General features: G+C 36.3%; 2 protein-coding genes across 2 annotated transcripts; both read right to left on the reverse strand.

Moving 5' to 3' along the window:
* Positions 1-1,423: 1,423 nt before the first annotated feature.
* On the reverse strand, positions 1,424-2,760 carry LOC110944110 (scarecrow-like protein 18). The gene has a single exon (XM_035990068.1). The coding sequence runs from the start codon at positions 2,758-2,760 to the stop codon at positions 1,447-1,449; it is 1,314 nt and encodes a 437-aa protein (XP_035845961.1). The 3' UTR covers positions 1,424-1,446.
* A 15,993-nt stretch (positions 2,761-18,753) lies between these two features.
* Positions 18,754-22,742, reverse strand: LOC110944109. Its single transcript, XM_022185824.2, has 8 exons — positions 22,274-22,742; positions 22,016-22,205; positions 21,173-21,296; positions 20,865-21,089; positions 20,671-20,787; positions 20,438-20,590; positions 20,163-20,354; positions 18,754-19,039 (listed from the first exon to the last, which is right to left on the reverse strand). Exons 1-8 carry the CDS (start codon positions 22,731-22,733, stop codon positions 18,824-18,826), a joined length of 1,677 nt encoding a protein of 558 aa, XP_022041516.2. The 5' UTR covers positions 22,734-22,742; the 3' UTR covers positions 18,754-18,823.
* Between the last annotated feature and the right edge of the window lie 43 nt (positions 22,743-22,785).

Below are 22,785 nucleotides of genomic sequence, written 5' to 3' on the forward strand. Positions count from 1 at the left end.
AGTGCATTTAATTATATATGTCGGAATAGCAATATCCAAAATTGAAGAAGGTAACAAAATGTATTAAATTTACGTATAAATTAGTAATAATGATGGATCAAGCATTATTAGAAATTTAGGATAGAGAACAATACTTCATGGATAACATTTAAATTAATCAACCTACTAACGAGGGATAGAGCCAACATGGTATATATTCCGTTGGTCAGAGCGTTTTCCACTAAATGGTTTCCTCTTGGAGACTCTCAAGTTCGAATCCAACAAGTGTATGCTAATAGTCCGGAAGAACACCACTCTTCTAGGATTTGAACCTTGGCCGGTAAGGTACCGACATATATAGCCCTGCCATGTTGCAAACCAATTGCATGGAAGCCGTTAAAAAAAGAAGAAGAACTAACCAGGGTTAGAGCACCTCCTATGGTACCTCAGACGAAAGCGGAAGATTAGGTAGCAAACGTGGAATCCAAACGCCACATTAGCTAGAAGACCCGTCGGAATGGATACAACCGGACATAAATGATGGTGGTTCCTTCTTACACACAGCCCCCCCCCCCCCTCTTTCTCGTCACACACAGTGTATAAGGGTGCCTCGTGATGCAAATGAGAGCACAGAAACACTGGAAATCATGTGACATGTATTTTTTTAGTCAAAGCAATGTAGAGCAACACCAAACTCAAATTTAAGATAAGAAAATACTCGTTTTTATATTGTAATTTAAAAAAAAAGCATCGACTTATGAAAAAATCAACAATATGTCATAAAAGTTTTAATTACCTAAACTTTTAAAACTATGTAAGATTACCTTTTTGTTCCACTCCATATATGTATTATGATATAGTATAGATATTAACAAAGTGGTGTTTGAAAGTAGACATAAGATTGAAGAGAAAATGACCATGTTTGAATAATCAATGGATATTTGATGTAGCTGCTGACATGTCGCGTTGGTGAGCATTTGAAACTTGATGCATCGGATATCAAGTTGAGGGTTTCTAGTTCTAGATGAAGAGCTTATTCAATTGATTATGTATGTATAGGTGTGTATGTATATATATATATGTGTATCTATATACATATTCAGATATATGTGTATCTATATACATAGAGTCGTTTGTTTATTAGATACAATAATACGTTAAGAACCATGAGAACCACATAACGCACAGTATGTGTGTATATATACACATATTCAGATATATGTGTATCTATATACATAGAGACGTTTGTTTATTAGATACAATAATACGTTAAGAACCATGAGAACCACACAATACACTTGTATTTCTTGCTTTGAATGTGTAGGTAGTTGTATCCGCTATTTGTTCTAATCTCCCTCTAAATCTAATTATCTATTATGCACCATGTGGTCCATGTACACATGACGAATATCTCGCATATGATACAATGTTTATTATTCCATATGAATATTAAGAAAGATTAATCGATCAATGCCAAGAAGAAACAGAAAAAAGAGAGTGATCCCCCCAACCTAAGAAGAAAGAATCACCAACAACCTCAAGATTATAACCTTCACACGGATAATGAAGCCTCAACAGCAATCTAGCCTGTGAAAGAGCATAACCACTGAGTGGAACTTTACGAAAACCAGCACTTACCATCATCACTTCCCATGATCTGAATCTTTCATGTCTCTCTTTCCGGCAATCTCCCTCCTCCGCTACTATGTCTGCGATCTCTCTCCCGAACCATACTTGCTCCACCTCAATTCTCTCCCGGCTGTTCGGCGGCAGCGTTGCTTCTAGCGACTCGAACACTGCAGTGTAATAATTCATAGCTTCCGTAAACCTTGATAAAAATATAGGGTTGTTGTGGTATGCTTCTTTTTCAGATAATGTAACAACTTTAGGGTTCATGGATTTGATCTTTCTAAGCAGTAACAAGAGCTTGTTGCGGTTGTTTAAATGACGGTGGAGATAAAGGTCAAAATTAACGGCTAGGGTTTCGGTAGGGAGGAGGAGTACGGCGGAGAGGTGGTGGATGAGGTGGTCAACGATTAGGGTTTGGTTGTTGGTGTTTGGGAGTAAGAGTGGGTGGAAAGTGAAGTTGAGTCCGAGTGAATGTGCGAATTTGGAGAGACGGTCACCGGTTTGCCGGAGGATGTTTAGGTTTGTACCGGTGGCAGTTAGGCGGAGAGATGGTGGAGGATGGTTGTTGGCGATGGCTTGCATTAGTGGTGGCCATTGAGCTCCATGAATGATATCGAAATCAATTATGTGAATGTTTTGTTGATGATCAATGAGTTCTAAGATGGCTTGATTAGCAGTGAACTGACTGAATCTGATGAAAGGAGTTATTTGGTTTAGGGACAAATAAGATGATTGAAGAACTGAATCATATTGATCACTGTAAATATCAATATTACAGCGTGGAGTCATCATGAAACTCTTTGGTGGATTGATTTTATGGAAGATAGGGTGGTGTTGGTGGTGGTGGTGGTGGTGGTGGTGGAGGCGGTGGGAGAGAGCTTTAGTGAATGAGTGGACTAATCTTTCGGATGAATCGCCGTCAGCGGATGAGTTGGACGAGAGGATGGAGATGAGGCGGTGGGCGGCGGAGAGATCAGACCCAGAGATCAGTTGGGCGGCGGTGAAGAGGAGTTGTCGGAGGTGGATGGACGGTAGTGGTACTGGTACTGGTACTGGTAGTGGTAGTGGTTGTGGTTGTGGTTGCGGCAAACGTATTACGTGTAAATCTTTATTATTTTTTTGTTGATGTTGATGAGAGGATGGACCAAACATTTGTATAGTATTCATCACTAGGTTGTTTGATGGGTGAGTTAATTCATATATAGGCTAGGATGAATTGTTGTAGAACCCTAAAATCCCAACTACACATATAAGGTTAATCAAGTGTGACTGTTTGAGAATGCTTATTGCAACTAAAACACTTGAAGGAAAATGATGAGCGTGTGAGTGTTATTATACTATTGCAATACATGTAGACGCACAAACATACATACATTACATACGTAATCTTGTTTCATTTTCATGTTGTCATCAATATATTGTTTGCTTAAATAAGGAACAAGTTGAAAAACACAACCTTTTGTCTAACTTCATTTCTCAATTTTCATGACACTTAAAATATTTCTTGATTCATAAATATTTCTTTTTGTAAGATATACACTACTAGTAAATTAAGCATGCAAGTATCATTGACGAGGGTTGCTATGATATCAACACACTACAAGAAAACCGAGCAATACCGGCGACATCAATAGCCGTGACTAGGGGTGTAAACAAGCCTAGAGGCTCGAGAGCTACTCGTGATCGGCTCGGTTAAAAGCTCAAACGAGTCAAGCCTTAACGAGCCCGAGCCCGAGCTCGAGCCTTAAATAGAGCTCGTTTGGTTATCGAGCCCGAGCTCGAGCCTGAAATACAAAGCTCGTTTAGGCTCGCGAGCCCAAACGGACCAAAACAAAATTTTAGTTTTTTTATATATAATACAATAATGATGATTAGGGGAGGGGGGTGGTCACTAGTGACCATTTTTCCATCACTCATAATATCCAATCAAGTTCCGCCATGTCATTAACCATTTTTCTATCACTCACAACCTTTTTAGTGGGGGTGGTAATCACTCACCACGACACCCAACAATTTCCCCCCAACCAACAATTCCTCACACACAATCAATTTATCACGGCGTTAATTTTCTCACGCGTGCTTCTATCACTCGTTATAAACTTAAGGTCGGGGTGGGAGTTTTCTTTTTATCACTCGTTGATTTTCCCTATCACGCGTTATAGGTCCTCCACCCCGCCTCCCCTTAGGGGTGCAAACGAGCCGAGCCGAGCCCGAGTTCGACCAGGCTCGAGCTCTAGCTCGTTTAACATTTGAAAGCTCGAGCTCGGCTTGATTCGAGCTTTATTTCTAAAGCTCGAGCTCGGCTCGATGGTAATTTTTCAAGCTCGAGCTCGGCTCGGGCTCGACTCGTTTAGTATTTATTAATTAATTTATATTAATTATAATTATTATTATACATATAATTAAGTTATTTTTTTATATTTATATAAATGGTAATTATTATTATATAAATATATGTTTAATATATTAATAAAAAATATATAAACAGAAAGCTCGTTTAGGCTCGCGAGCCGGCTCGAGCTCGATAAGCGAAGCTCGGGCTCGTTTACTAAACGAGCTTGTTTTTTAGGCTCGGGCTCGAGCTCGTTTAAGCTCGGCTCGTTCGAGCTTTTTTTCGAGCCGAGCTCGAGTAGCTCGCGAGTAGCTCGGCTCGTTTGCACCCCTAATGATGATGATAACATTGGTGAGCCGAGCTCGAGCCGAGCTTTGGCTCGCTTAATCGCTGTTGAAACGAGCTCGAGCCGAGCTTTTAGCTCATTTGAGGTTGTTCTTGAAATAGTTTAAGCCGAGTCGAGTCGAGCCGAGCTCAAGCTTTGGGTTTTGCTCGCGAGCCGAGCTCGAGCTCAGAGAGGTAAGCTCGAACCAAGCCGAGCTTGAGCTCGAGCTTCATAAAAACATAACGAGCCGAGCTCGAGCCTAGTTGGGCTCGGGCTCGGCTCGGCTCGTTTACACCCCTAGCCGCGACACCGTGCAATAGCGGCGGCGATTGCTTTACCAGTCTTCGCTATTGCACGGCGTCGCGGCTATTGGAGTCGATCCGTGTGCTGCAACAAACAAACATTCTTGGCCCTTGATTGAAACATGATCCAATGGGTGTTGTCTTCCCCCTCAAACAAACACAATTCAATTGCACATCCATCTTCTTTCTCCCCAAAACAAACACAAGTGTCATGGCCATCTGCTTCTTCATCACCGGGGCATCTTTTCTGGCCGCCAAGTTAACAACCAGCATTCGTCACCAGAGCACCTTGTTCTACACCGGAGCACCTTGTTCGTTACCAGGCACCTTCTCCGTCAACCACCACCGTAACTGACCACCTTCTCCGTCAACCACCACCGTAACTGAGCATCTTCTTCGTCACCAGAGCACCTTCTCCGTCACCGGAGCATCTTCTCCGTCACCGGAGCATCTTCTCCGTCAACCACCACCGTAACTGAGCACCTTCTTCGTCAAGCTCCGACTTGTTTTTTATTTTATGTAGAAAATGTTTAATGTAATTTTATGTAAAAAGCTTTGTTTGAGTTTATGGATGTATAAGATTTGAATGATAATACAACAGCGAGGCAATTGTGTTTATGCTTTGTTTGAGTTTGTGACATATGAGATTTCAATGAAAATTTTATGTAAAATGCGTTGTAGTTTGAGTTTATGAAGATTTGCAGTTACCGTCTCAGGCGAGCTTTCTGGAAATTCTTCGGTAGAAGCATTAGCGGCGACACCGTGTATTAGCGACGACATGGTGATCATTAGTGGTACTTGTCTTCACAATTGTTTGATGCAACACTTCTATTCAAAATGTTTGGGCAGTTGTTTGGGAAGCCTTCAAGGGAGGAAACTTTTGGACTCTTGTTTGTACTTCAACTTATTCCATCAGGCAGGAAAGATGGTCCTCTTGGGTTTTGGCTTTCATTATCAGCAGATCTTATATAACCCAACAATCGGAGAGTCGTTAGAACCCTTTTCATACGATTGGGGATCCTGAATCCTTATTGATCTTGGTATCCTAATTATTATTGTTACTAATGGTTGTTTATACGACTCCCACTTGAAAGAATGGTCATATGTCTAAGTTATAACCTGAAAACTCGTATTTACAATTGAAAAGCACGTGGAGAGAAAGTTGATCAAGTCTTTAACAGTCACAAGTAAAGATCGAGTATATTCCGGGAATCCCGGACAATTAATTAGACTTTATCTTGTATTTATAGCACTAGTAGATCGATCAGGAACACACACAACACTCTCGCAACTACTGTAACATTTAGCATACGACCTACTACAGCTCATTGTACTCATTTTTCATTGACTAATAACTAGAACTGCGCAGCAACACGACACTTTGTCAACGCCCGAGGTTTTATTTCGGAGATCCTCAATGATCAGGGCTTTCCTCGCAAAAATCCTAAGTCTTTTACAACATTTTCTCGTTAACACATTGCATTATCCTGAAAAGCACACTAGATCACAGCAAAGATTGATCACTAAATTGCTTCAGTAATTTTTTACCAAAACAATAATAAAACAACCGATTATCAGATATGTTTAGGTCCATTTTTTCGGTTAGCTTAACCCTATATATAAATACGTACATTAGCATTAGTATGATTTTTAATTTCTCAATAAACTTTACAAAATTTGGCACATTTGAATTGTTTACATTGTTGATCATAGAATTATGTTTGCCCTTATTGATTAATTTAGATAAAACAAACAATTTCTCAAAATGGGTAAAAGTTGGTCTTAAGTTCCCAATTTATCGCTTTATTCAGTTAAACACTCTTTTGACTCATCTAACACTATAGTGTGAATATTTTGTTTCGGACAATCCTTTACCAACCTTTAATTAAAATTAATTATAGACTTTTTTTTAGTTATTTTAATTCATAGTTTAGATTTTTATTAAAACAGAAACGATTACAGACTAATGGCAGGTAGACGGGCAATAAGCTGCGCCGCTACCCCCTTTTGAATAGCAAACCATACCCTGCTAAACATAAAATTTTGTCCCTTAACATGCTCGATGTTACTACTTACCACCTGCTGAACCCGCTTGAGGAACTGCACCGCGTCGGGGGAGAGAGCGCCAAAGGTATTCTCAAATTTAGTCCACCACCACCATCATCATCATCATCATCATACTCAGTAAATCCCACCAATAGTAAAGCAAAGGTAGGGTCTGATGAGGGTAAGATGTAGACAGTCTTATATCTACCCCGTAGGAATAGAGAGGTTGCTTCCAGTGAGACCCCCGGCTCGATAGTAGTTTTGCATCAAGCCTTGGACATAAGGCACATAACACTCAGCAATCATGACAAAGACCGATTAGTGCATGTACCCTTTTGTCTTTCAGCTATCAACGCCACCACATGATGCATGATTAACCGTCCTCAGCTTTTAACGTTATTTTCACGAAATTAGTAAAATAATGTTAAAATTAGTACACTTTCACTTTTACCCCTCAATGACCCACACATATATACATTATATTCTCAAATTGAGTAATTTAGTTAAATGTAACATAAAAGTTCATTATTCTTCTAAGTTGGTGTAGTTAAGCATATCATCACTTTTTTTATCATCTAGATACACTTATAAGATTAATATATTAATAATATGTAATAGATAATCAAGACTCAAACCCCTTTTTTATTTTATATAAAGATCCTTTATAGGTCAAGATTGACTAGCTACAAAAATCACACTCATACACTACAAGAAAACGGGGCAATAGAGGCGACGAATCGTCGCTATTCTAGCGCCTCTATTGATGGGACGCTATTGACAGCATGTCGCTGCTATTGGTCCGTGTCGCTGCTAGTGGTTGTAGACCAATAGCAGCGACACTTCGTCGCTAATAAGACGTCCCTAATGACCTTCGTCGTTATTACCTGATAAGTATTAGCAGCGACATGTCGCTGCTAAAAGTCTTTTTTTCGATATTTTTGCTGCTTTTACAATATTTCCCGCGAATATACAAAACCTGTTGATTTCACGTTTTCAAAAACACACAAACAAACTACATAAACACAACAAACTTCATAAACACAATAATTATATGTTCGTACATACTAACATTCATTACTTAAAAGTTAGTCGTTTAATTTGGACAAAACATCCTAAAATTTCATAAAACATGAAAACCTACATCATGTCGTCGTCTTCATCGATATCGAAAATGTCATCCTCATCGTCTGTGGGTTGCTTTCCCCTCGAACCGAGATAGTCTTCAAGGCGGCTAAAAAACGACGGGGTTTGGAACAACCCCGAAACAAATTCCTACGTTAAAAATATATCAAACATGTTAGACGGTTTTACTTTTAAGTATCCGGGTTAGGATTGGTATCTTTTGACTCGTTAGATGTTTTATTTTTGTTTTTCTGGAAAATCATGGGAATAGCCATGTTGACTGGAAATATTGACTAAACTTCGTTATTTTAAAACTCAAACTTTAGAAAATCATGCATATTCACTGATCATTAGCCTTTTCTCCATATATAATAAAAATGATTATCACAATCCAAAGTTGCATACAAACGCAGCCGTATAACGGCTGCGAACGTCCGTAAACGAAGCGGTTTAACGGCTGCAAACGCAGCGGTTATCCGCTGCATTTACGGCTCGTCCGCTGCCGTTAAACGGTTGCGTTTACGGCCGTATAACGGTTGCGAACGGGCCGTAAACGCAGCGGATAACCGCTGCGTTTGTAGCCATTAAACCACTTCGTTTACGGCCCGTTCGCAGCCGTTAAACGGATGCGTTTACCGCCATTTACTTTATAAAATGTGTATTTTAACTTATTTACCTTCAGGTGGTTAATTATGGCATCCCTATGTGATTATCTGACATTGCGCCAACACATTTTTTCAAACGGTATGGTGCGCCACATGTGCATACCTGCCTCCCATACAACTTAATAAACCCAGCGGCATCAGCCTGATCATAGATCTGCCCGCTTTCAAAAGACGAAATATCCTCCTGATACAGACTAAACGGACTCTTCCGGCTTGCCACAATGACCTTAAACAGGACTAAAACCCTTTTATACTCGACTAAACAACGACCAAACACCTTTGATTGATTTGAAGACAACCTTTATAAGAACTCAAAAGGTATGAGAGCAAAATTAAAAGAAAACTAACCTTATCCGAAGCTCCTATAAGGTGGTGGTGACGTCGGAGACGAGGTGAGTGGCCGGAATTTTCAAGCAAACACATATACATACACAAAAAAGTAAAGAAATTAACAAATATATAACAAATTAATGAAAAAATTCGACAAAAACTAACAATACTAACCGATTTGGGAGAAGAAATTGTGAACTTGAAGTGATTTTCGCAATTTGATTTTTTTCCGGTGGGAGAGATGAAAGGATTGGGGGGAAATGGGGAAAGAGGGAAGAAATCCCGCTTTTTGTTTGTTGTTCTTCGAAAAGGTAATAAGGGCGACGCACGTCGCTGCTATTACCTTCAGTGTCGCCTCTATTGACTAGGGTAAACCCCAGCCGTTGGATCAAGATAAGAAATGGATGGCTGGGGTTTAATCTGGGACACCGTGCTCCAGATCGACCAATAGCGGCGACATATGGCTTGTCGCTGCTATTGGTGTCGTCTCTATTGCCCCGTTTTCTTGTAGTGATACCAGCACTCTTATGAATTATGTAATCGGAATCAAACACTAAAGGCATGCTAGAACATCAAATATGGTAGGTAGCACACTAAACGATACCAAAGTAAGGATTTAAAATTGAAAATCATACTTGAGGTTGTAAAACACACTTAATTCTTAATGGTCGAATTGATTTCTTTTGTTTAATATGATGGTTTTATGTGGATTTGTAATATGGAACTCACTACTTTAAGACGATTAATGTTTTGCTGGTAAAAACAGATTACAAGTGTGTTCGGGGAGCATATAAATGGAGAGGGATATTGCGAACGAGGAGTTGAAATCGAGCAAATCAGAGAGGAATGAGGAAACCAGCCCTGAGCGCCCAGGACACTTGTATGTCTAGGACGTCGAGATGTCTGGAGCAGTGTCTAACCAAGCGTTTGAATAAAACTGCAGGCGTCTGGGATGCCCAAACCCGGCGTTTGGATCGCCGACGACCTGGAAAAAACAGAATTTTGCAATTTTTGTTTATGTTTAAAGGATTATCTCTAGGGTTTCGTATCTAAGCTTCATTGGACGAGATTTGGACGACCTAAGGCAGATTTTGGAAGTTCCTAAACATACAAATTGAATCCTCGTTTATGTTTTACTACATATCTAAATCAATAATTAAAGATCCAACGATGACGAGGTAAGGCTAAACCATTTGTGATCTGCTCTAGGTGTATGGTTTGTGTAAGAAACATTTTTATGCTAGTTTGACCTAGGTTTTGGGAACGAGTTTATCAACCCGCTAAGTTAAGACTGAATTTAATTGTGGTTTATTACATTTAAAAGGTTTGATTGTGTTGAAAACAATAAATTATAATTATTCAATTTTGGTTTCTACATCAGCAGTTTGATATTAGTTTGTGTTTTATATAATTAAATTGGTTGTTTTATGAATAGAATTCATTAGATTCGCTTCTATAACCATCACTTGATAAAATCACGCACCTAGGTTAATTTTTGTTTTACCAAATCCGAAACCCGCAATGGATTACTTCTTCTCACATATTATTTTCAAAACAAATCCAAGTTTTGTTCAGTTTTCACAATCAATCAATCAACTTCTTAGTTTTATGTTTAATGTTTAGTCTAATGAGGAACACTTGGCTTTTAACACTTTCTACTGGTTCTTGGTGAATTTGATATGCTAATTACCCTTACTAGTAAAGGTAGCTAGAAACGCTACTTTTAACTTAGTTTTTATTTACCTTTCGACATTGAGCAAATCTCAAGTTTAATAAATATATCTTTACTCTCTATACTTTAGTTTCATTTTTATTTACACCCTCTGTAGTTTAGTTGGTTGATTTTCTTTAACCGATTTATATTACAACCACTTTAATAAAGTCATTATTTGAGTTTTTAACGAATTTTTGGTTACGCAATTTTTTATGGGTTTCGTTTTTATATCATCGCTCAATTTATTTTTATCTACATTCGATCTGAATATTCGTAATATTGTTTTTAAACTGACTAGCCCTCATCTCTAAATACACCATTGCGACGTGTTTTTTATCTACGTTTAAACCCGCCCGTTATAATGTGCAGCCGTCATGTTTATCTTAATATACATTTTGGTGTAAATTTTATTAAAATAACTTGGCTTTCGTATGCAACAACATAACTTTTCCTTTACTTGTGAATATTATACAGTCACGGCGTGGTATTTTTATTGTCACGTTCGTGATTTGCTAATTTTTTTCTACGTTTCAAACCCGCCTTGGGGTCACACCCTGACTTTTGCGGAAGCGTGGTTATTTGGTGTGACTTCTTAATACCATAGTAATCAATCACAACAATGCTATATGATAAAAACACAAGATGTTTATCCATTAAAAGAGTTTAGAAAATACCACAACAACATTGTCTGAAAACATCAATACCAAATTAAGATACAAACCATGACGTGTTTAAACGAGTTCACAAGACTCAACAAAAGTACTTAAAGAAAACCTGAGTTTTAGAGACGTGTATCCCGTCCAGGATTCATATACACCCCCTAAACTCGACCACCATGGATAACATCTTTTATTCAGACGCAGCTTGACGACACATGCATACCCTTCCAGATCCACTAGTTCCCTGAAATACATGTAGTTTGAAAAATCAACAAAAGTTGAGCGAGTTCATGTGTATGTTTGTGTGTATAAACCTTTAAAGTATGTATGCATGTATGAAAGTCCCTGGTATGTAGCAATTAAGGAAAAAGAGATCATCAATGGGTTATAAAGCCAATGGTATGTGTGAAATAGTGCAGGAAGACTCAAACCTAGCAAATTTGTTACTGGGCCTCCGGCTGGAAGACATAGTCACCACTATGGGCCACCCTGGTCCCCATGGGTGTGGGCTCGCTACACCCAAATAGATCTATCACTCATGTCCCTCGGTCCTATGACAAGGATTAATGGCCTTAAGTGTCGTACCCACCCTTCACATGATCTAGTAGTAAACCCTCCTTAAGCTAATCATACCATGTAATAAACGTTTGTACTAATCGTAACATGTATTTCACCCCCGAAGTATAAAACTGAAAACAGTTAAAAGAAAAGGGGGACATGAACTCACTGTAGTGCGTCTTCTGCTCGTAGCTCAAACTCTGTCAGCTACACGACAACCTACAACGTACTATTGTCTATTAGACGATCGAGCCATGCCTTGGCTTAGAGTTTAACGTTGTGAGTTGCGTTCCTTATGTTAATCTAAGTTATAATTATTTGTTAAAATAATAATTATTTTAACTTTGAATTATATTTAGTTTTGGAATAATTGTTCATTCAATATTTTTGTATTAATACTTCTAAAGTATTTAACTCTGAATTTCCTTCCCAAGGATGGGGATAATTTATACATGTATATTTGTAGTTCTGAAATAATATATTTTTAAGTCCCACTTAAAAAAAATATATACGACTTATTTGTCAAAAATAATGCATTCCAAAATATATATATTTTTCCCCAAAATAATATATTTTCCCTTCTTGTATCCAAAACAATATTTACCAAAAATATATTGTAACGGTAACTTCCGGAATATTTTATAAGTTACGTTTTATTGTTCCGTTTCACAATATCAAGTGTGTAACTTAAATATTTATTCCTTGTGATTTTTGGTATTATTTTGGAGTTGTAAATGTCATGGTAATTTGTAAGTTATATTATTTTACCCTAAAATAATATAACTATTTCACAAAATAAACAAATATCCACACAAGTGTCTTAATATAAAATATATATTCTAAATATATATTTATCCATTTTATTTACAAAAACCAACCTCCGATACTTTGTATTTATTTGTAACAAAAATTATGGCGAAGTTTATATTTGAAAATCATAGTTTAAAATACACTAGTAAACACTTGTCTAGAAAATATTTTCTAAGTGTTAGAATTTTTAGAAAATTTCGCCATAGTTTCCTTTGTAAATGGAGGTGTCCATGCTATTTAGCATATCTTTTTCTTTTCCAAAAATCATTCAAACAATCAACAATCATACCCTAAGCATCTTATACTTATCAAGTGTAAAAAACAATGCACTTTACATAGTAACATGAACTTGATCTTTCATAAAAACGCGTAGTAACTTGGTGAAGTGTTTAGTGGGTTTAGTTACCCTCCAAAGTGTGTTTACTTCTTTTAAAATCTCATTCTTGCAAAGGTTCGGTGTTTACAACTTGTAAACATAATTTACAAAAATGTTTATCCATAGCATTTTCTTGTTTCTCTAGGGTTTATTTATTTGTCTTTCCACTAAAAATAGTGTAAGCTTAATAAAAACCATGATCCTTCAAGAATCATCTTTTTAACTTGGTTTCTTTAGAAAAATCATTCACAAATCTTGGATTTACAAGTTTACTAGTTCACTTGGTTTGTTACTTTACAAGAAAATCATTTCACTTTCAAGTTCATATTTGATCAAGAAGATGATTATTTCATGTAAACCCATAATCACCTCCTAACTTGTTAAACCATGTTTTTAATCATACTCTAACAAGTTCCATATGATGATCAACATCATATTATCAAGAAATCAACAAGTAATCATCAACACATTCAAAATAACATCATCTTAACAATATTTCCTCATGTATCATCTTATTTCATCTTATAATTCAAGATTCATGATCAAGTCTTTTTAGTGTTCTAGTGTTAATCATTAAACAACATCTTTTAACCACTAAATTATGAAGTAAACAAGAGTGTATAAGGATCTTACAACTAGCTTAAAGCTAGGGAAGAACACAAGTGAAAATGGAGTGGATAATAGCACACAAGAGAGGTCCTTGAAGTTTCGTGAGTACCTAGCTTCGTTAGTCACCTTGATACACCTTGAGATACACTTGGAATGAGTGGATGAAAACCGAAAAATGGTGGTGTGTGTGCTTGGGTGTTCGGCCGAAGCTATAGAGGAGAGGGAAGAATGTGGTGAGTTGAAGTGAAGATGAAGAAGATAGTGGTTCTCTTATAACTCAAATGTTATTATCCAAAGGGTTTGATGTTCCATCTAGTACACACAATCTAATCAAGATCTCACTAAATCCAAGGGAGATATGGAGGATTTAGGAAGATATTTAGGTAATCTTGTAGTGGGGCCATGCTAGTGACCATAAATTACATGGGGGGAAGGGGTAAATGTAATTTTGATGGTAATAGGTAATTAGTGGAAGATTAAAGTGTTAAGTCTAGTGTTCCATGTGTAGGATGCATTTTATAATAAGTTAGGGTGTTCGGGAACCATGACTAGCTCAGAAAAATAAAAACAATGTTTTTAGCAATATTTTGGTATTCCGGGTAATGTCCGGTTGTTCGGTTAGATACCGTTCCGTTAAAGTGCTAAGTTATACCGTATAGTGTCCTTTATGTAACTTTTTGTGACACTTTTAATTCCCGACACTTAGGAAAGCATACAGGACCATTTTGCCATGTTTTTGCACATTACTAGCATGTTAAAATGCTGAATTTTGATGGTAAATGCAGAATTCTGCACTTTGAGTGGGTTTTAGGCATTTTCCGGCACTTAAACTATCACCTAGTGACGCAGTTTTATGGTCCTTACTTCCCTACACTTCATACTAGTGTAGTACCTTGTCTCTGGCTCATACAGGGCCTCAAAATATTGTATGTCTATGTACTGGCACTGTCAGTATATTTCTGAGTTATTCGCTCACTCGCTAACTGTGCTTTGTGCATCAAGTATGTCACTAAAGTTCGTATGTAATAAATGGTGTGACAGTATGAAATGTGATGCACATGTATGTAATATACATAAATCATAAAGAAGTTTATATCATCAGTTGTAATCAAGCACAGTCATTAAGCACAAATTTAATATTAATTAATTGTACGGATACCTGTAATTATGAGGGTTGTCACACTTGGAGCCAGGTTAGTTACCCATTAGTTTTGATATACTAGAGTAAATTGCCAAAATCGTCCCTGAGGTTTAGGTCTATTTGCCAATTTTATCCAAAATGATTTTTTGTGTCAAACAACCCTTAACCTTTGGCATTTTTTGTCATTTTCATCCAAACCACTAACTTAGTTTACTTTTTCTGTTAAGTTGAAGGATATTTGGATGAAACTGCCAAATATAAAACCTCAGGGACGATTTTGGCAATTAACTCAAACTCTTTTTAATTTCTTTTATTTAATTAATTTTGTCACACACACACACACATATAACAGAATATACATGCAGTTCTTATAAAAAAATTAATAGTTTTGTCAAATAATTTTTATAAATTTTCATCCAAACCACTAACTCAGTTTATTTTTTCTGATAAGGTGAATGATATTTTAAATTTTATAAATTAAGACAGAAATTAATTTCCAATATTTATATAGATGAGCTTTATAAAGAGAAAACGATATATAAAATAAAATATAATTGGTATGCAACACATAAAAATCGATTACAACATTTAGTATTTAATCAATTGTAGAGATAGAAAAAAATTGTAAAACGTTACATATATTTTAAATGTGTTTAGCACCTATGAAATATGTTAGCAGAAATAAAATATTTATTTAATTAAGATTATGAGGGTAACTAACTAATATTTATTCTGAGTGGTTTGAGTAAAGAAACTTTTGGTTCATGGCATTACACTTACTATTTGGTGGGTACTTTTAAGGTTTGATAACGATACATTGTTTGATATGGGAAGCGAGCGCTGGCTTATGTTTTTCGTTAAGAGCGAATTTAAAAGAGTAGAAGATGAATTACAAACTTAGTACATATGATAAGATTTGTTTATTTGACGTTTTTTATAAGGCCAATAGCATTTTACTTTTATAAAATTTAGAGTTTTAAGTGGATTTTATTTTTATAAAACTGATCTATATAAAAAATTGAAAATTAATTTCAGTCTTAATTTATAAAATTTAAAACATCTTTCGCCTTAATAGAAAAAATTAACCGAGTTAGTGGTTGGATCAAAATTTATAAAAATTATGTGACAGAACTATTAATTTTTTTTTTTTTTGAGTTAATTACACAGATGGACCCTATGGTTTATAGCCAGTTTCACCTTTGGATACTAACTTTTTTAAAAAGGTTTAGGTTTTATGGTTTCAGTTTTGTAACACCTTTGGGTGCTAACACCAAAATTAGTTAATTTTATCAATATAATGACTAAAATACCCTTCCATTTTTTTTTAATTTTATCAACGTAACACCTTTGGGTACTAACACATAATTTATATTTAAGTTTAAATCAATTTTACAAAGAATTTTGAATTAAAATTATTTTTTGCCTAAAACAATTTTAAAATGTTTTGACTAGCTATATGTTTTGAAACGGTGATTATTAAATAAACTAGATATAATATACTAGTAGATTATTACTATGTGTGTTATATGAACATATTTATATAAAAATTGCATGTATATTCTTTTTTATTATATATGTGACAAAATTAATTAAATAAAAGAAATTAAAAAGAGTTTGAGTAAATTGCCAAAATCGTCCATGTGGTTTTATATTTGTCAATTTCATCCAAATATCCTACAATTTAACAAAAAAAGTAAACTAACTTAGTGGTTTGGATGAAAATGACAAAAAATGCCAAAGGTGAAAGGTTGTTTGGCACAAAAAAGTTATTTTGGATGAAACTGATAAACAAGGCTAAACCTTAAGGATGATTTTGGCAATTTACTCTATATTCTACTAATTAAAGTAATATTCTTATATATTTGAGTAAACTGCCATTTTGGTCCCTGTGATTTGGTCACTTTTGCCACTTTAGTCCAAAACTCAAACTTTTTACATCTGGGTCCCTGTGGTTTCAGTTTTATTGTCACTTTGGTCCAAAAATGAAATCAGGTCATATTTGTCTTATAAAATTATGCTATTTTGTTATTTTCCGCAGGGGCAAACACTACTAGAAAATCAAGTCTTTTCTCACGGCGTATTTTGTGGCAAATTTGTGGGAAACAAGTAGTAGCAACAAATTTCCCACGAATTCTTTTTGTGTGAAAAAACTTCGTCGGAAATGGCATGAGCGACAATTTTCCTACAAAATTTCTGGCAATGTTCCCACAAACCGAACTTGTCGGAAGATTTGCGTCAACATTCCCACAAAGTTTGTTATAAACTTTTTCTTTCTATTTAACAACAAATTTGTCACAAAACATATATTTTTAATATATTTTAAATATTTTAATTTGGCGACAAAATTCCTACGGTTTTGAGATAAATGTTGTGACAAAGTTCCCACGCTTCTAACAATCATTATTTAAAGTTTGTGACAAAATTCTCACGGTTTTTAAATTTACTCGGTGACAAAATTCCCACGGTTTTAAAAAATAAAATAAATTCCTTTAAACTTACTGACAAAATTCCCATTATTTTATAAATCAAATTAATATTATTAAAACAAAAAATTGAAAACCAAATTCTTTTAAATAAATTGCAGAAAATCCTAAAGATTCCAACAACAAAAAAAAACATGTAGTCTTATGTAGGATCGAGTATGATCTCACTGAGGAGTCAATCTAAGCTAGAGCCTGCTAAAAATGTGGCGGAAACACATTTAAGCATGATACTAAGATGTACGGTACAGAAATGAGTAGAAAACAGACAGGTCTTCACTTTTAATACTTTTACTTCATTCAGCAACGATTGACAGAGAGTCAGCACTTCGACATACAATTCAGGACAACCGTTACAAATGACGAGACAAACAGGGTATATATAGGAGAACTGGAACCGCTTATGTGACATGACCACATAAGCGATCCAGCCTGGGTCGCTTATATGGACATATGTCACATAAGCGGTCCAAACCTTCAAACATCACATAATTACATAAAAACCCCTGTTCTAATACAAAAACAACCTATCAAGACCATATACGTTAACCTAAATTTACAAAGACGCAGGCTTTAGACATTGTGCACCAACAAACTCCCCCTTGGATGAAACCGCAGTCTTTGTCTAGAATATTGGTCTTCAGGTAGCTGCTTTGTAACTTTCTTCACGCCCTTTAGGCTTCCTGCTCAGAGCAACTCTGATCTTCTCACGCTTTAGCTTCTCAGCTTTCTCTTCTTCCTGTTGTTTCATCAAAAACTTTCCTCTTTTCTCTTCCATCCTGCGATTTTCTCGTTCACGTTCACGTTTAGCTTTCATCTTCATCTTTTCATCCAATACCCACCAAGACGACTTCCACTTGTTTTCGGAATTAATTCCTTTTTGAAAACACAGAGATACCACACGCTGGAACTGTTGAGCTTGATCTATATCTTCTGCTTTATAACGTATCTTGTTAATAAACAAGCATTCGATGTCTTTTGCCGAACAATTCACCAGCCACATCGGATCATAGACACGAATATATCTTAGCTCACTACCAGCTCTGTATGTGATGATAGCTTCAGTTGTAAGACAGCTATACACCCAATCAATAAACCCTTTGTAAAAATCTTGTTCCATTTCTGGCATAGGAATCGTCGTCATGGTTCTTGGAGGCTTTACCTTCAGAATAGTTTCCCGTACACCAGTTTCAGGATCTATTCTTTCAACTCTTCGTGGACGATGAGGTTTCCATTTCAAATAACCTCTGAGATTCTCGTATTTGATGTAACCCCACATTGCTTTATCATTCTGTCTCACCTCATATTCCAAAGTTCTCACCTGAGATAACTCATCTACATCCCACCACGGTAATGACATGATGTCATATAAGCGCTTAAAGTACTGGACACCAAATTCTCTTCTGACTGCATAGGCATTGACCTGAGGAAGGAAACCCCAGCTGATGATATCACCAAGAGAAATAGATCGATCACGTTGAAAAAACTTCAAAGGCCTCTTGAACTTTCTTTCATGACCGTCTTTAAACCATTTTGTATGATCTTCTTTTTCAACATTTGATTGCTTCACTGGTTCAGCTTCTTTTCTTAAGCATTCGAACACATTTTCATTTACTGCTTCAGTCACCTTTTGACGTAACTCATCTCTGTTTTCAGCTGCGAAAAATTCCATCAACGTGTTGAATAAAAAACAAAATGCACGTTTTTGTAACAAAACTAACATGATCTTTAACATACTTAAAAAAATTACTTTTTTCCGAATTTATTAAACTTTGCTTCCATGTATTTTTGCCATCGAGCATGTTCGGTCCGCTCTCGTTCACGTTCAACACGTTCTTGTTCCCGCTCTCGTTCACGTTCAACCCTTTCTTGTTCCCGCTCTTGTTCAAATTGTTCAAAACGGGCTTCAATATTTTGTCGAGCCTCTCGTTCCTTTTCTAGTTCAGCTTGAACTTTTTGGAGCTACAGTTTGTTAAAATGAATATAATTAGCAGATATTAACAAGTAACGGGTCAATCCAAAAAAAATAACCCAAACAAACATACATGTATATATTAGATAGCACCAGGGGCGGAACTACAAGGGGGTCAGGAGGGTCCGTTGACCCTCCGGCCGCCGGCCGGCTATGCAAGCTTTAATATGTCATCCAGTGGGTTTTCGTATTATGAACCCCCTAATTTTTAGTTGAGCAAAATGAAGTGAAAAAGAAGAAAGATGAAGGGCGTAGGCCAAAAAAATGGTCATTTGAGTAATTCTGATATACGCCATAGTTACAGAGAAGGATAAAGTGGATAAAGAAGACGATGTACATCCAATAAAAAAAGCCTGGGCACTATTAGCTGTCAAATACTTTTTTTTGGACAGCTGCAGACCAGTTGGTCCACCGGCTGGCGCGTTGCCAGCCTCCCTGGGTTCGAACCTCGCACGGCCCGCAGTTAAGCGCCTTCCGTACCAGTCGAAATGCCAGCCCCCCTTAATTCTCCAGCTCCCTCCCGTGCGGGAATCTCACTGACCCCAGGATCGAACCTGAGACCAAGTGAGTAAACCCTCACACCTCCGACCAGCTGGGCTGGCCATCATTGGCAGCTGTCAAATACTTATACTGTGTCCTCTTTCTTTTCAAAAGTGTAATCTTAAACAACAATGATAATAATATTTTAAAGTGTGGGTCTGTCTTTTATGAGAATGTTAACAATTTAGAAATTTAATAATTTCAGTTAGTTTAGACACTGTCAAGATTTATTAATTTGTTCTGGTAACAATTTTTAAATTTAATAATTTTCATTTAGTTTAGAGAATGTCAAGATTTATTAATTTATCAAGTTTCAATTTTTAAATTTTTTTATATCGGTAAAATTATTATTATTATTATTATTATTATTATTATTATTATTATTATTATTATTATTATTATTATTATTATTATTATTATTATTATTATTATTATTATACACTAGCAGAAGAGTGTGTGTCTACGTATATATTGACCCTCCGGTTAAAATTTTCTGGTTCCGCCACTGGATAGCACACACTAGTCTGATACATTCATACATATATATACACACAATAATAACAGTAACATTACCTCATGCGATTGTCGGGTATCTGACACACTAGCTGTGGAAGATGTTGTTCCAGTCAACACAAAATGTGGATCAGAAGATCCTACCCCAAACAACTGATGACCCTGACACTCGGGATGCAGACTCTCCCACACTTCCATATCATCGCAATCCGTGTTCCCATACTTATTTTCAAGTTTTTTCATATAAGAGACCTACAGTTTATCAAAACAAATGGCTTGATATTGTACTAAAAGATGATACAATAATTATAAAAAAATGATAAAAGATAACTTACATATGAACGTTTTGAACGATCGGTAACAAACTGTAACTTATCATAGTCATTTGCATTGATCTCCCCATCATTTAATCTCTTTTTACACTCTTTGGTGGCGTGGGTATGAAGTAATACTTCCGCGAATCCAACCTTTTTACCCTTTATTTTTTCCTACATAAAAAGATGCAATGTAATTTATAAGTTCTAATTGTTCATATAGGTTTCTAAAAGCAATAATATGATTAGCTTACCAAGTTGCGACGGTGTTCGTCAAACCCTTTGGACCCGCCTGTATGACGACATAAGTCATTCTTCCGGTTTTCTCTCCCTGCTTTGGACTTCTTTTCCCAATCTTTAGTGTTCCAAGACTATAGTGGTAAAATATATATATAATTAATACATAAAAATAACTAAGACAAAAAATGTAAATTATTAAAACCCTTACCATACACATACGTTCCCATTTCCTACGAGGCACTCCATTGGGCGGATGTTTGCATTGTATCTCAAAATTGTATCCATCATCGGGAATACGTTCCCTCGCCTTTAAAGCTTTCTTTTTAGAACTTTTCCTCATATCGCTCATTATGCCTCTAAATCGATCCTTGAGCACACAAATAAACGAATGACGTATGCTCTGGTGTGCTTTTGGATCCCATCTATACATAGTCTACAAAAACAAAAACAAAAACAAAAATGCAATAAACAATACATATAATCATAACATATACAAATAAATAATTGATAAATTACCCGGAAGCGGTCAAACATGCGCGTCTTTACGTTTTGGGGGATCGTTTTAAATGTGACCCAATCTCCATCAAGACATTGTTCAAGTATTTCCTTTACACGTCTATGTACCTTTGAGTCTACAAACCTAAAATATTGAAAAGATATTTGAGAATCAGTATAGTATACATGCTAAAACATGCAAAACAGATCATAGTTTACCCGCATGAATCTAAGTAAATATAGTATACAATATGAGGCTTCCTAGTAGACCTTAAAATTAATGCACAATTTGTCCAAAGCTGGCTGTTTTGATGCAAAATCTGTCCAAATCTGACAGCTTTGACATTCAGTTTTGCGAACAGTTTTTCAGGGCACAAATGGTATTGAAAAGTTACGAAACTTTTTGGGTGAATAATCCGCTCAAAGTACTACATTTTAGGCTAAAACCCGCTCAAAAAGGTTTCGAAATGACCAAGATATGGCCTCTTAAAGTCGGTTTTAAATTCTGCAGCATTGTTTCAAAACCTTGTGTCCTCTTTTGCCTTGATCTTTCAATAGAATTCATGGATTTTAGTGAAAACGACACACACCAAACATAAGTCATTCAGTTATACGTTTTGAATGGTTTGATTGTTTTTATTTACTTGTTAATTTTGAGACTTAATTGACAATAGGTTCTGACAAGAACCGTTTACACCCGAATTGTTTAACCCGGTTCCGAACCGAACCAGTTTTTAAATGATCCGGTTCTTATATTTAGAGTGTAACGGTTCCCGGTTTGGAACCGTTGCACAACCCTACTACTAATACTACTTTATAACATCAATAAACAATATAAATTAAAATATTAAACTAGAAACATACTTTTTCCCATTGCTTTGTATGAATTGCCTCCCATCACCGTCACCACCACCCTCGAAGTCGTCACCACCACCCTCAAAGTCGTCACCGTCACCCTCAAAGTTGTCATCGTCCTCGCTGACACCATCACCATCGTCACCATTGTAACCATCATCACCAACGTCATCACCATCGTCACCAGCATCATCATCATCTAAAAAGTTAAAAATAGTAATTAATAAAATGATAACTGATAAAAAATTAGTAATTTATATTGATTACCATTGTCGCCATCGTCAAGGATATCACGTGACAAATCTTGTAACGTTGTACCATCCCTATCATCAAGAATACCTGGTGACAAACTATTTAACGTCCCACCTAAATCAGCCATTGGATCACCCTCACCCATACGATGATAACTGCCCCTTACACCTCTGCGGTATGAAATTGAAGGACCTTTTGGAGGTCGTACCATCAAATACGGCCCTTTAGTCCATATAGTAGGTTTGTCAACAGTTGCCTTCCCTTTGGGATGTTTTGGATCCAACTTTTGGGATCTTTGTCTCCCTGAAACAGCATCACCATCACCTCTACTAAGATCAGGCTCCCGAATAACAATGCCAGAATCAATGCGTTTCCTTGAAACTTGTTTTGTCTTTCCTCCACGCAGACCACTACCAACACCACTACCACTACCACGACCACCACCACGACTTGTATTATCTGTACCAGCATTCATATTGTATATAGCCTGCATTTAATTGAACAGATTTGGTTAGATAATATATATA

This window comes from Helianthus annuus, chromosome 5, assembly GCF_002127325.2.
Source record: "Helianthus annuus cultivar XRQ/B chromosome 5, HanXRQr2.0-SUNRISE, whole genome shotgun sequence".
NCBI classification, from domain to species: Eukaryota; Viridiplantae; Streptophyta; class Magnoliopsida; order Asterales; family Asteraceae; genus Helianthus; species Helianthus annuus.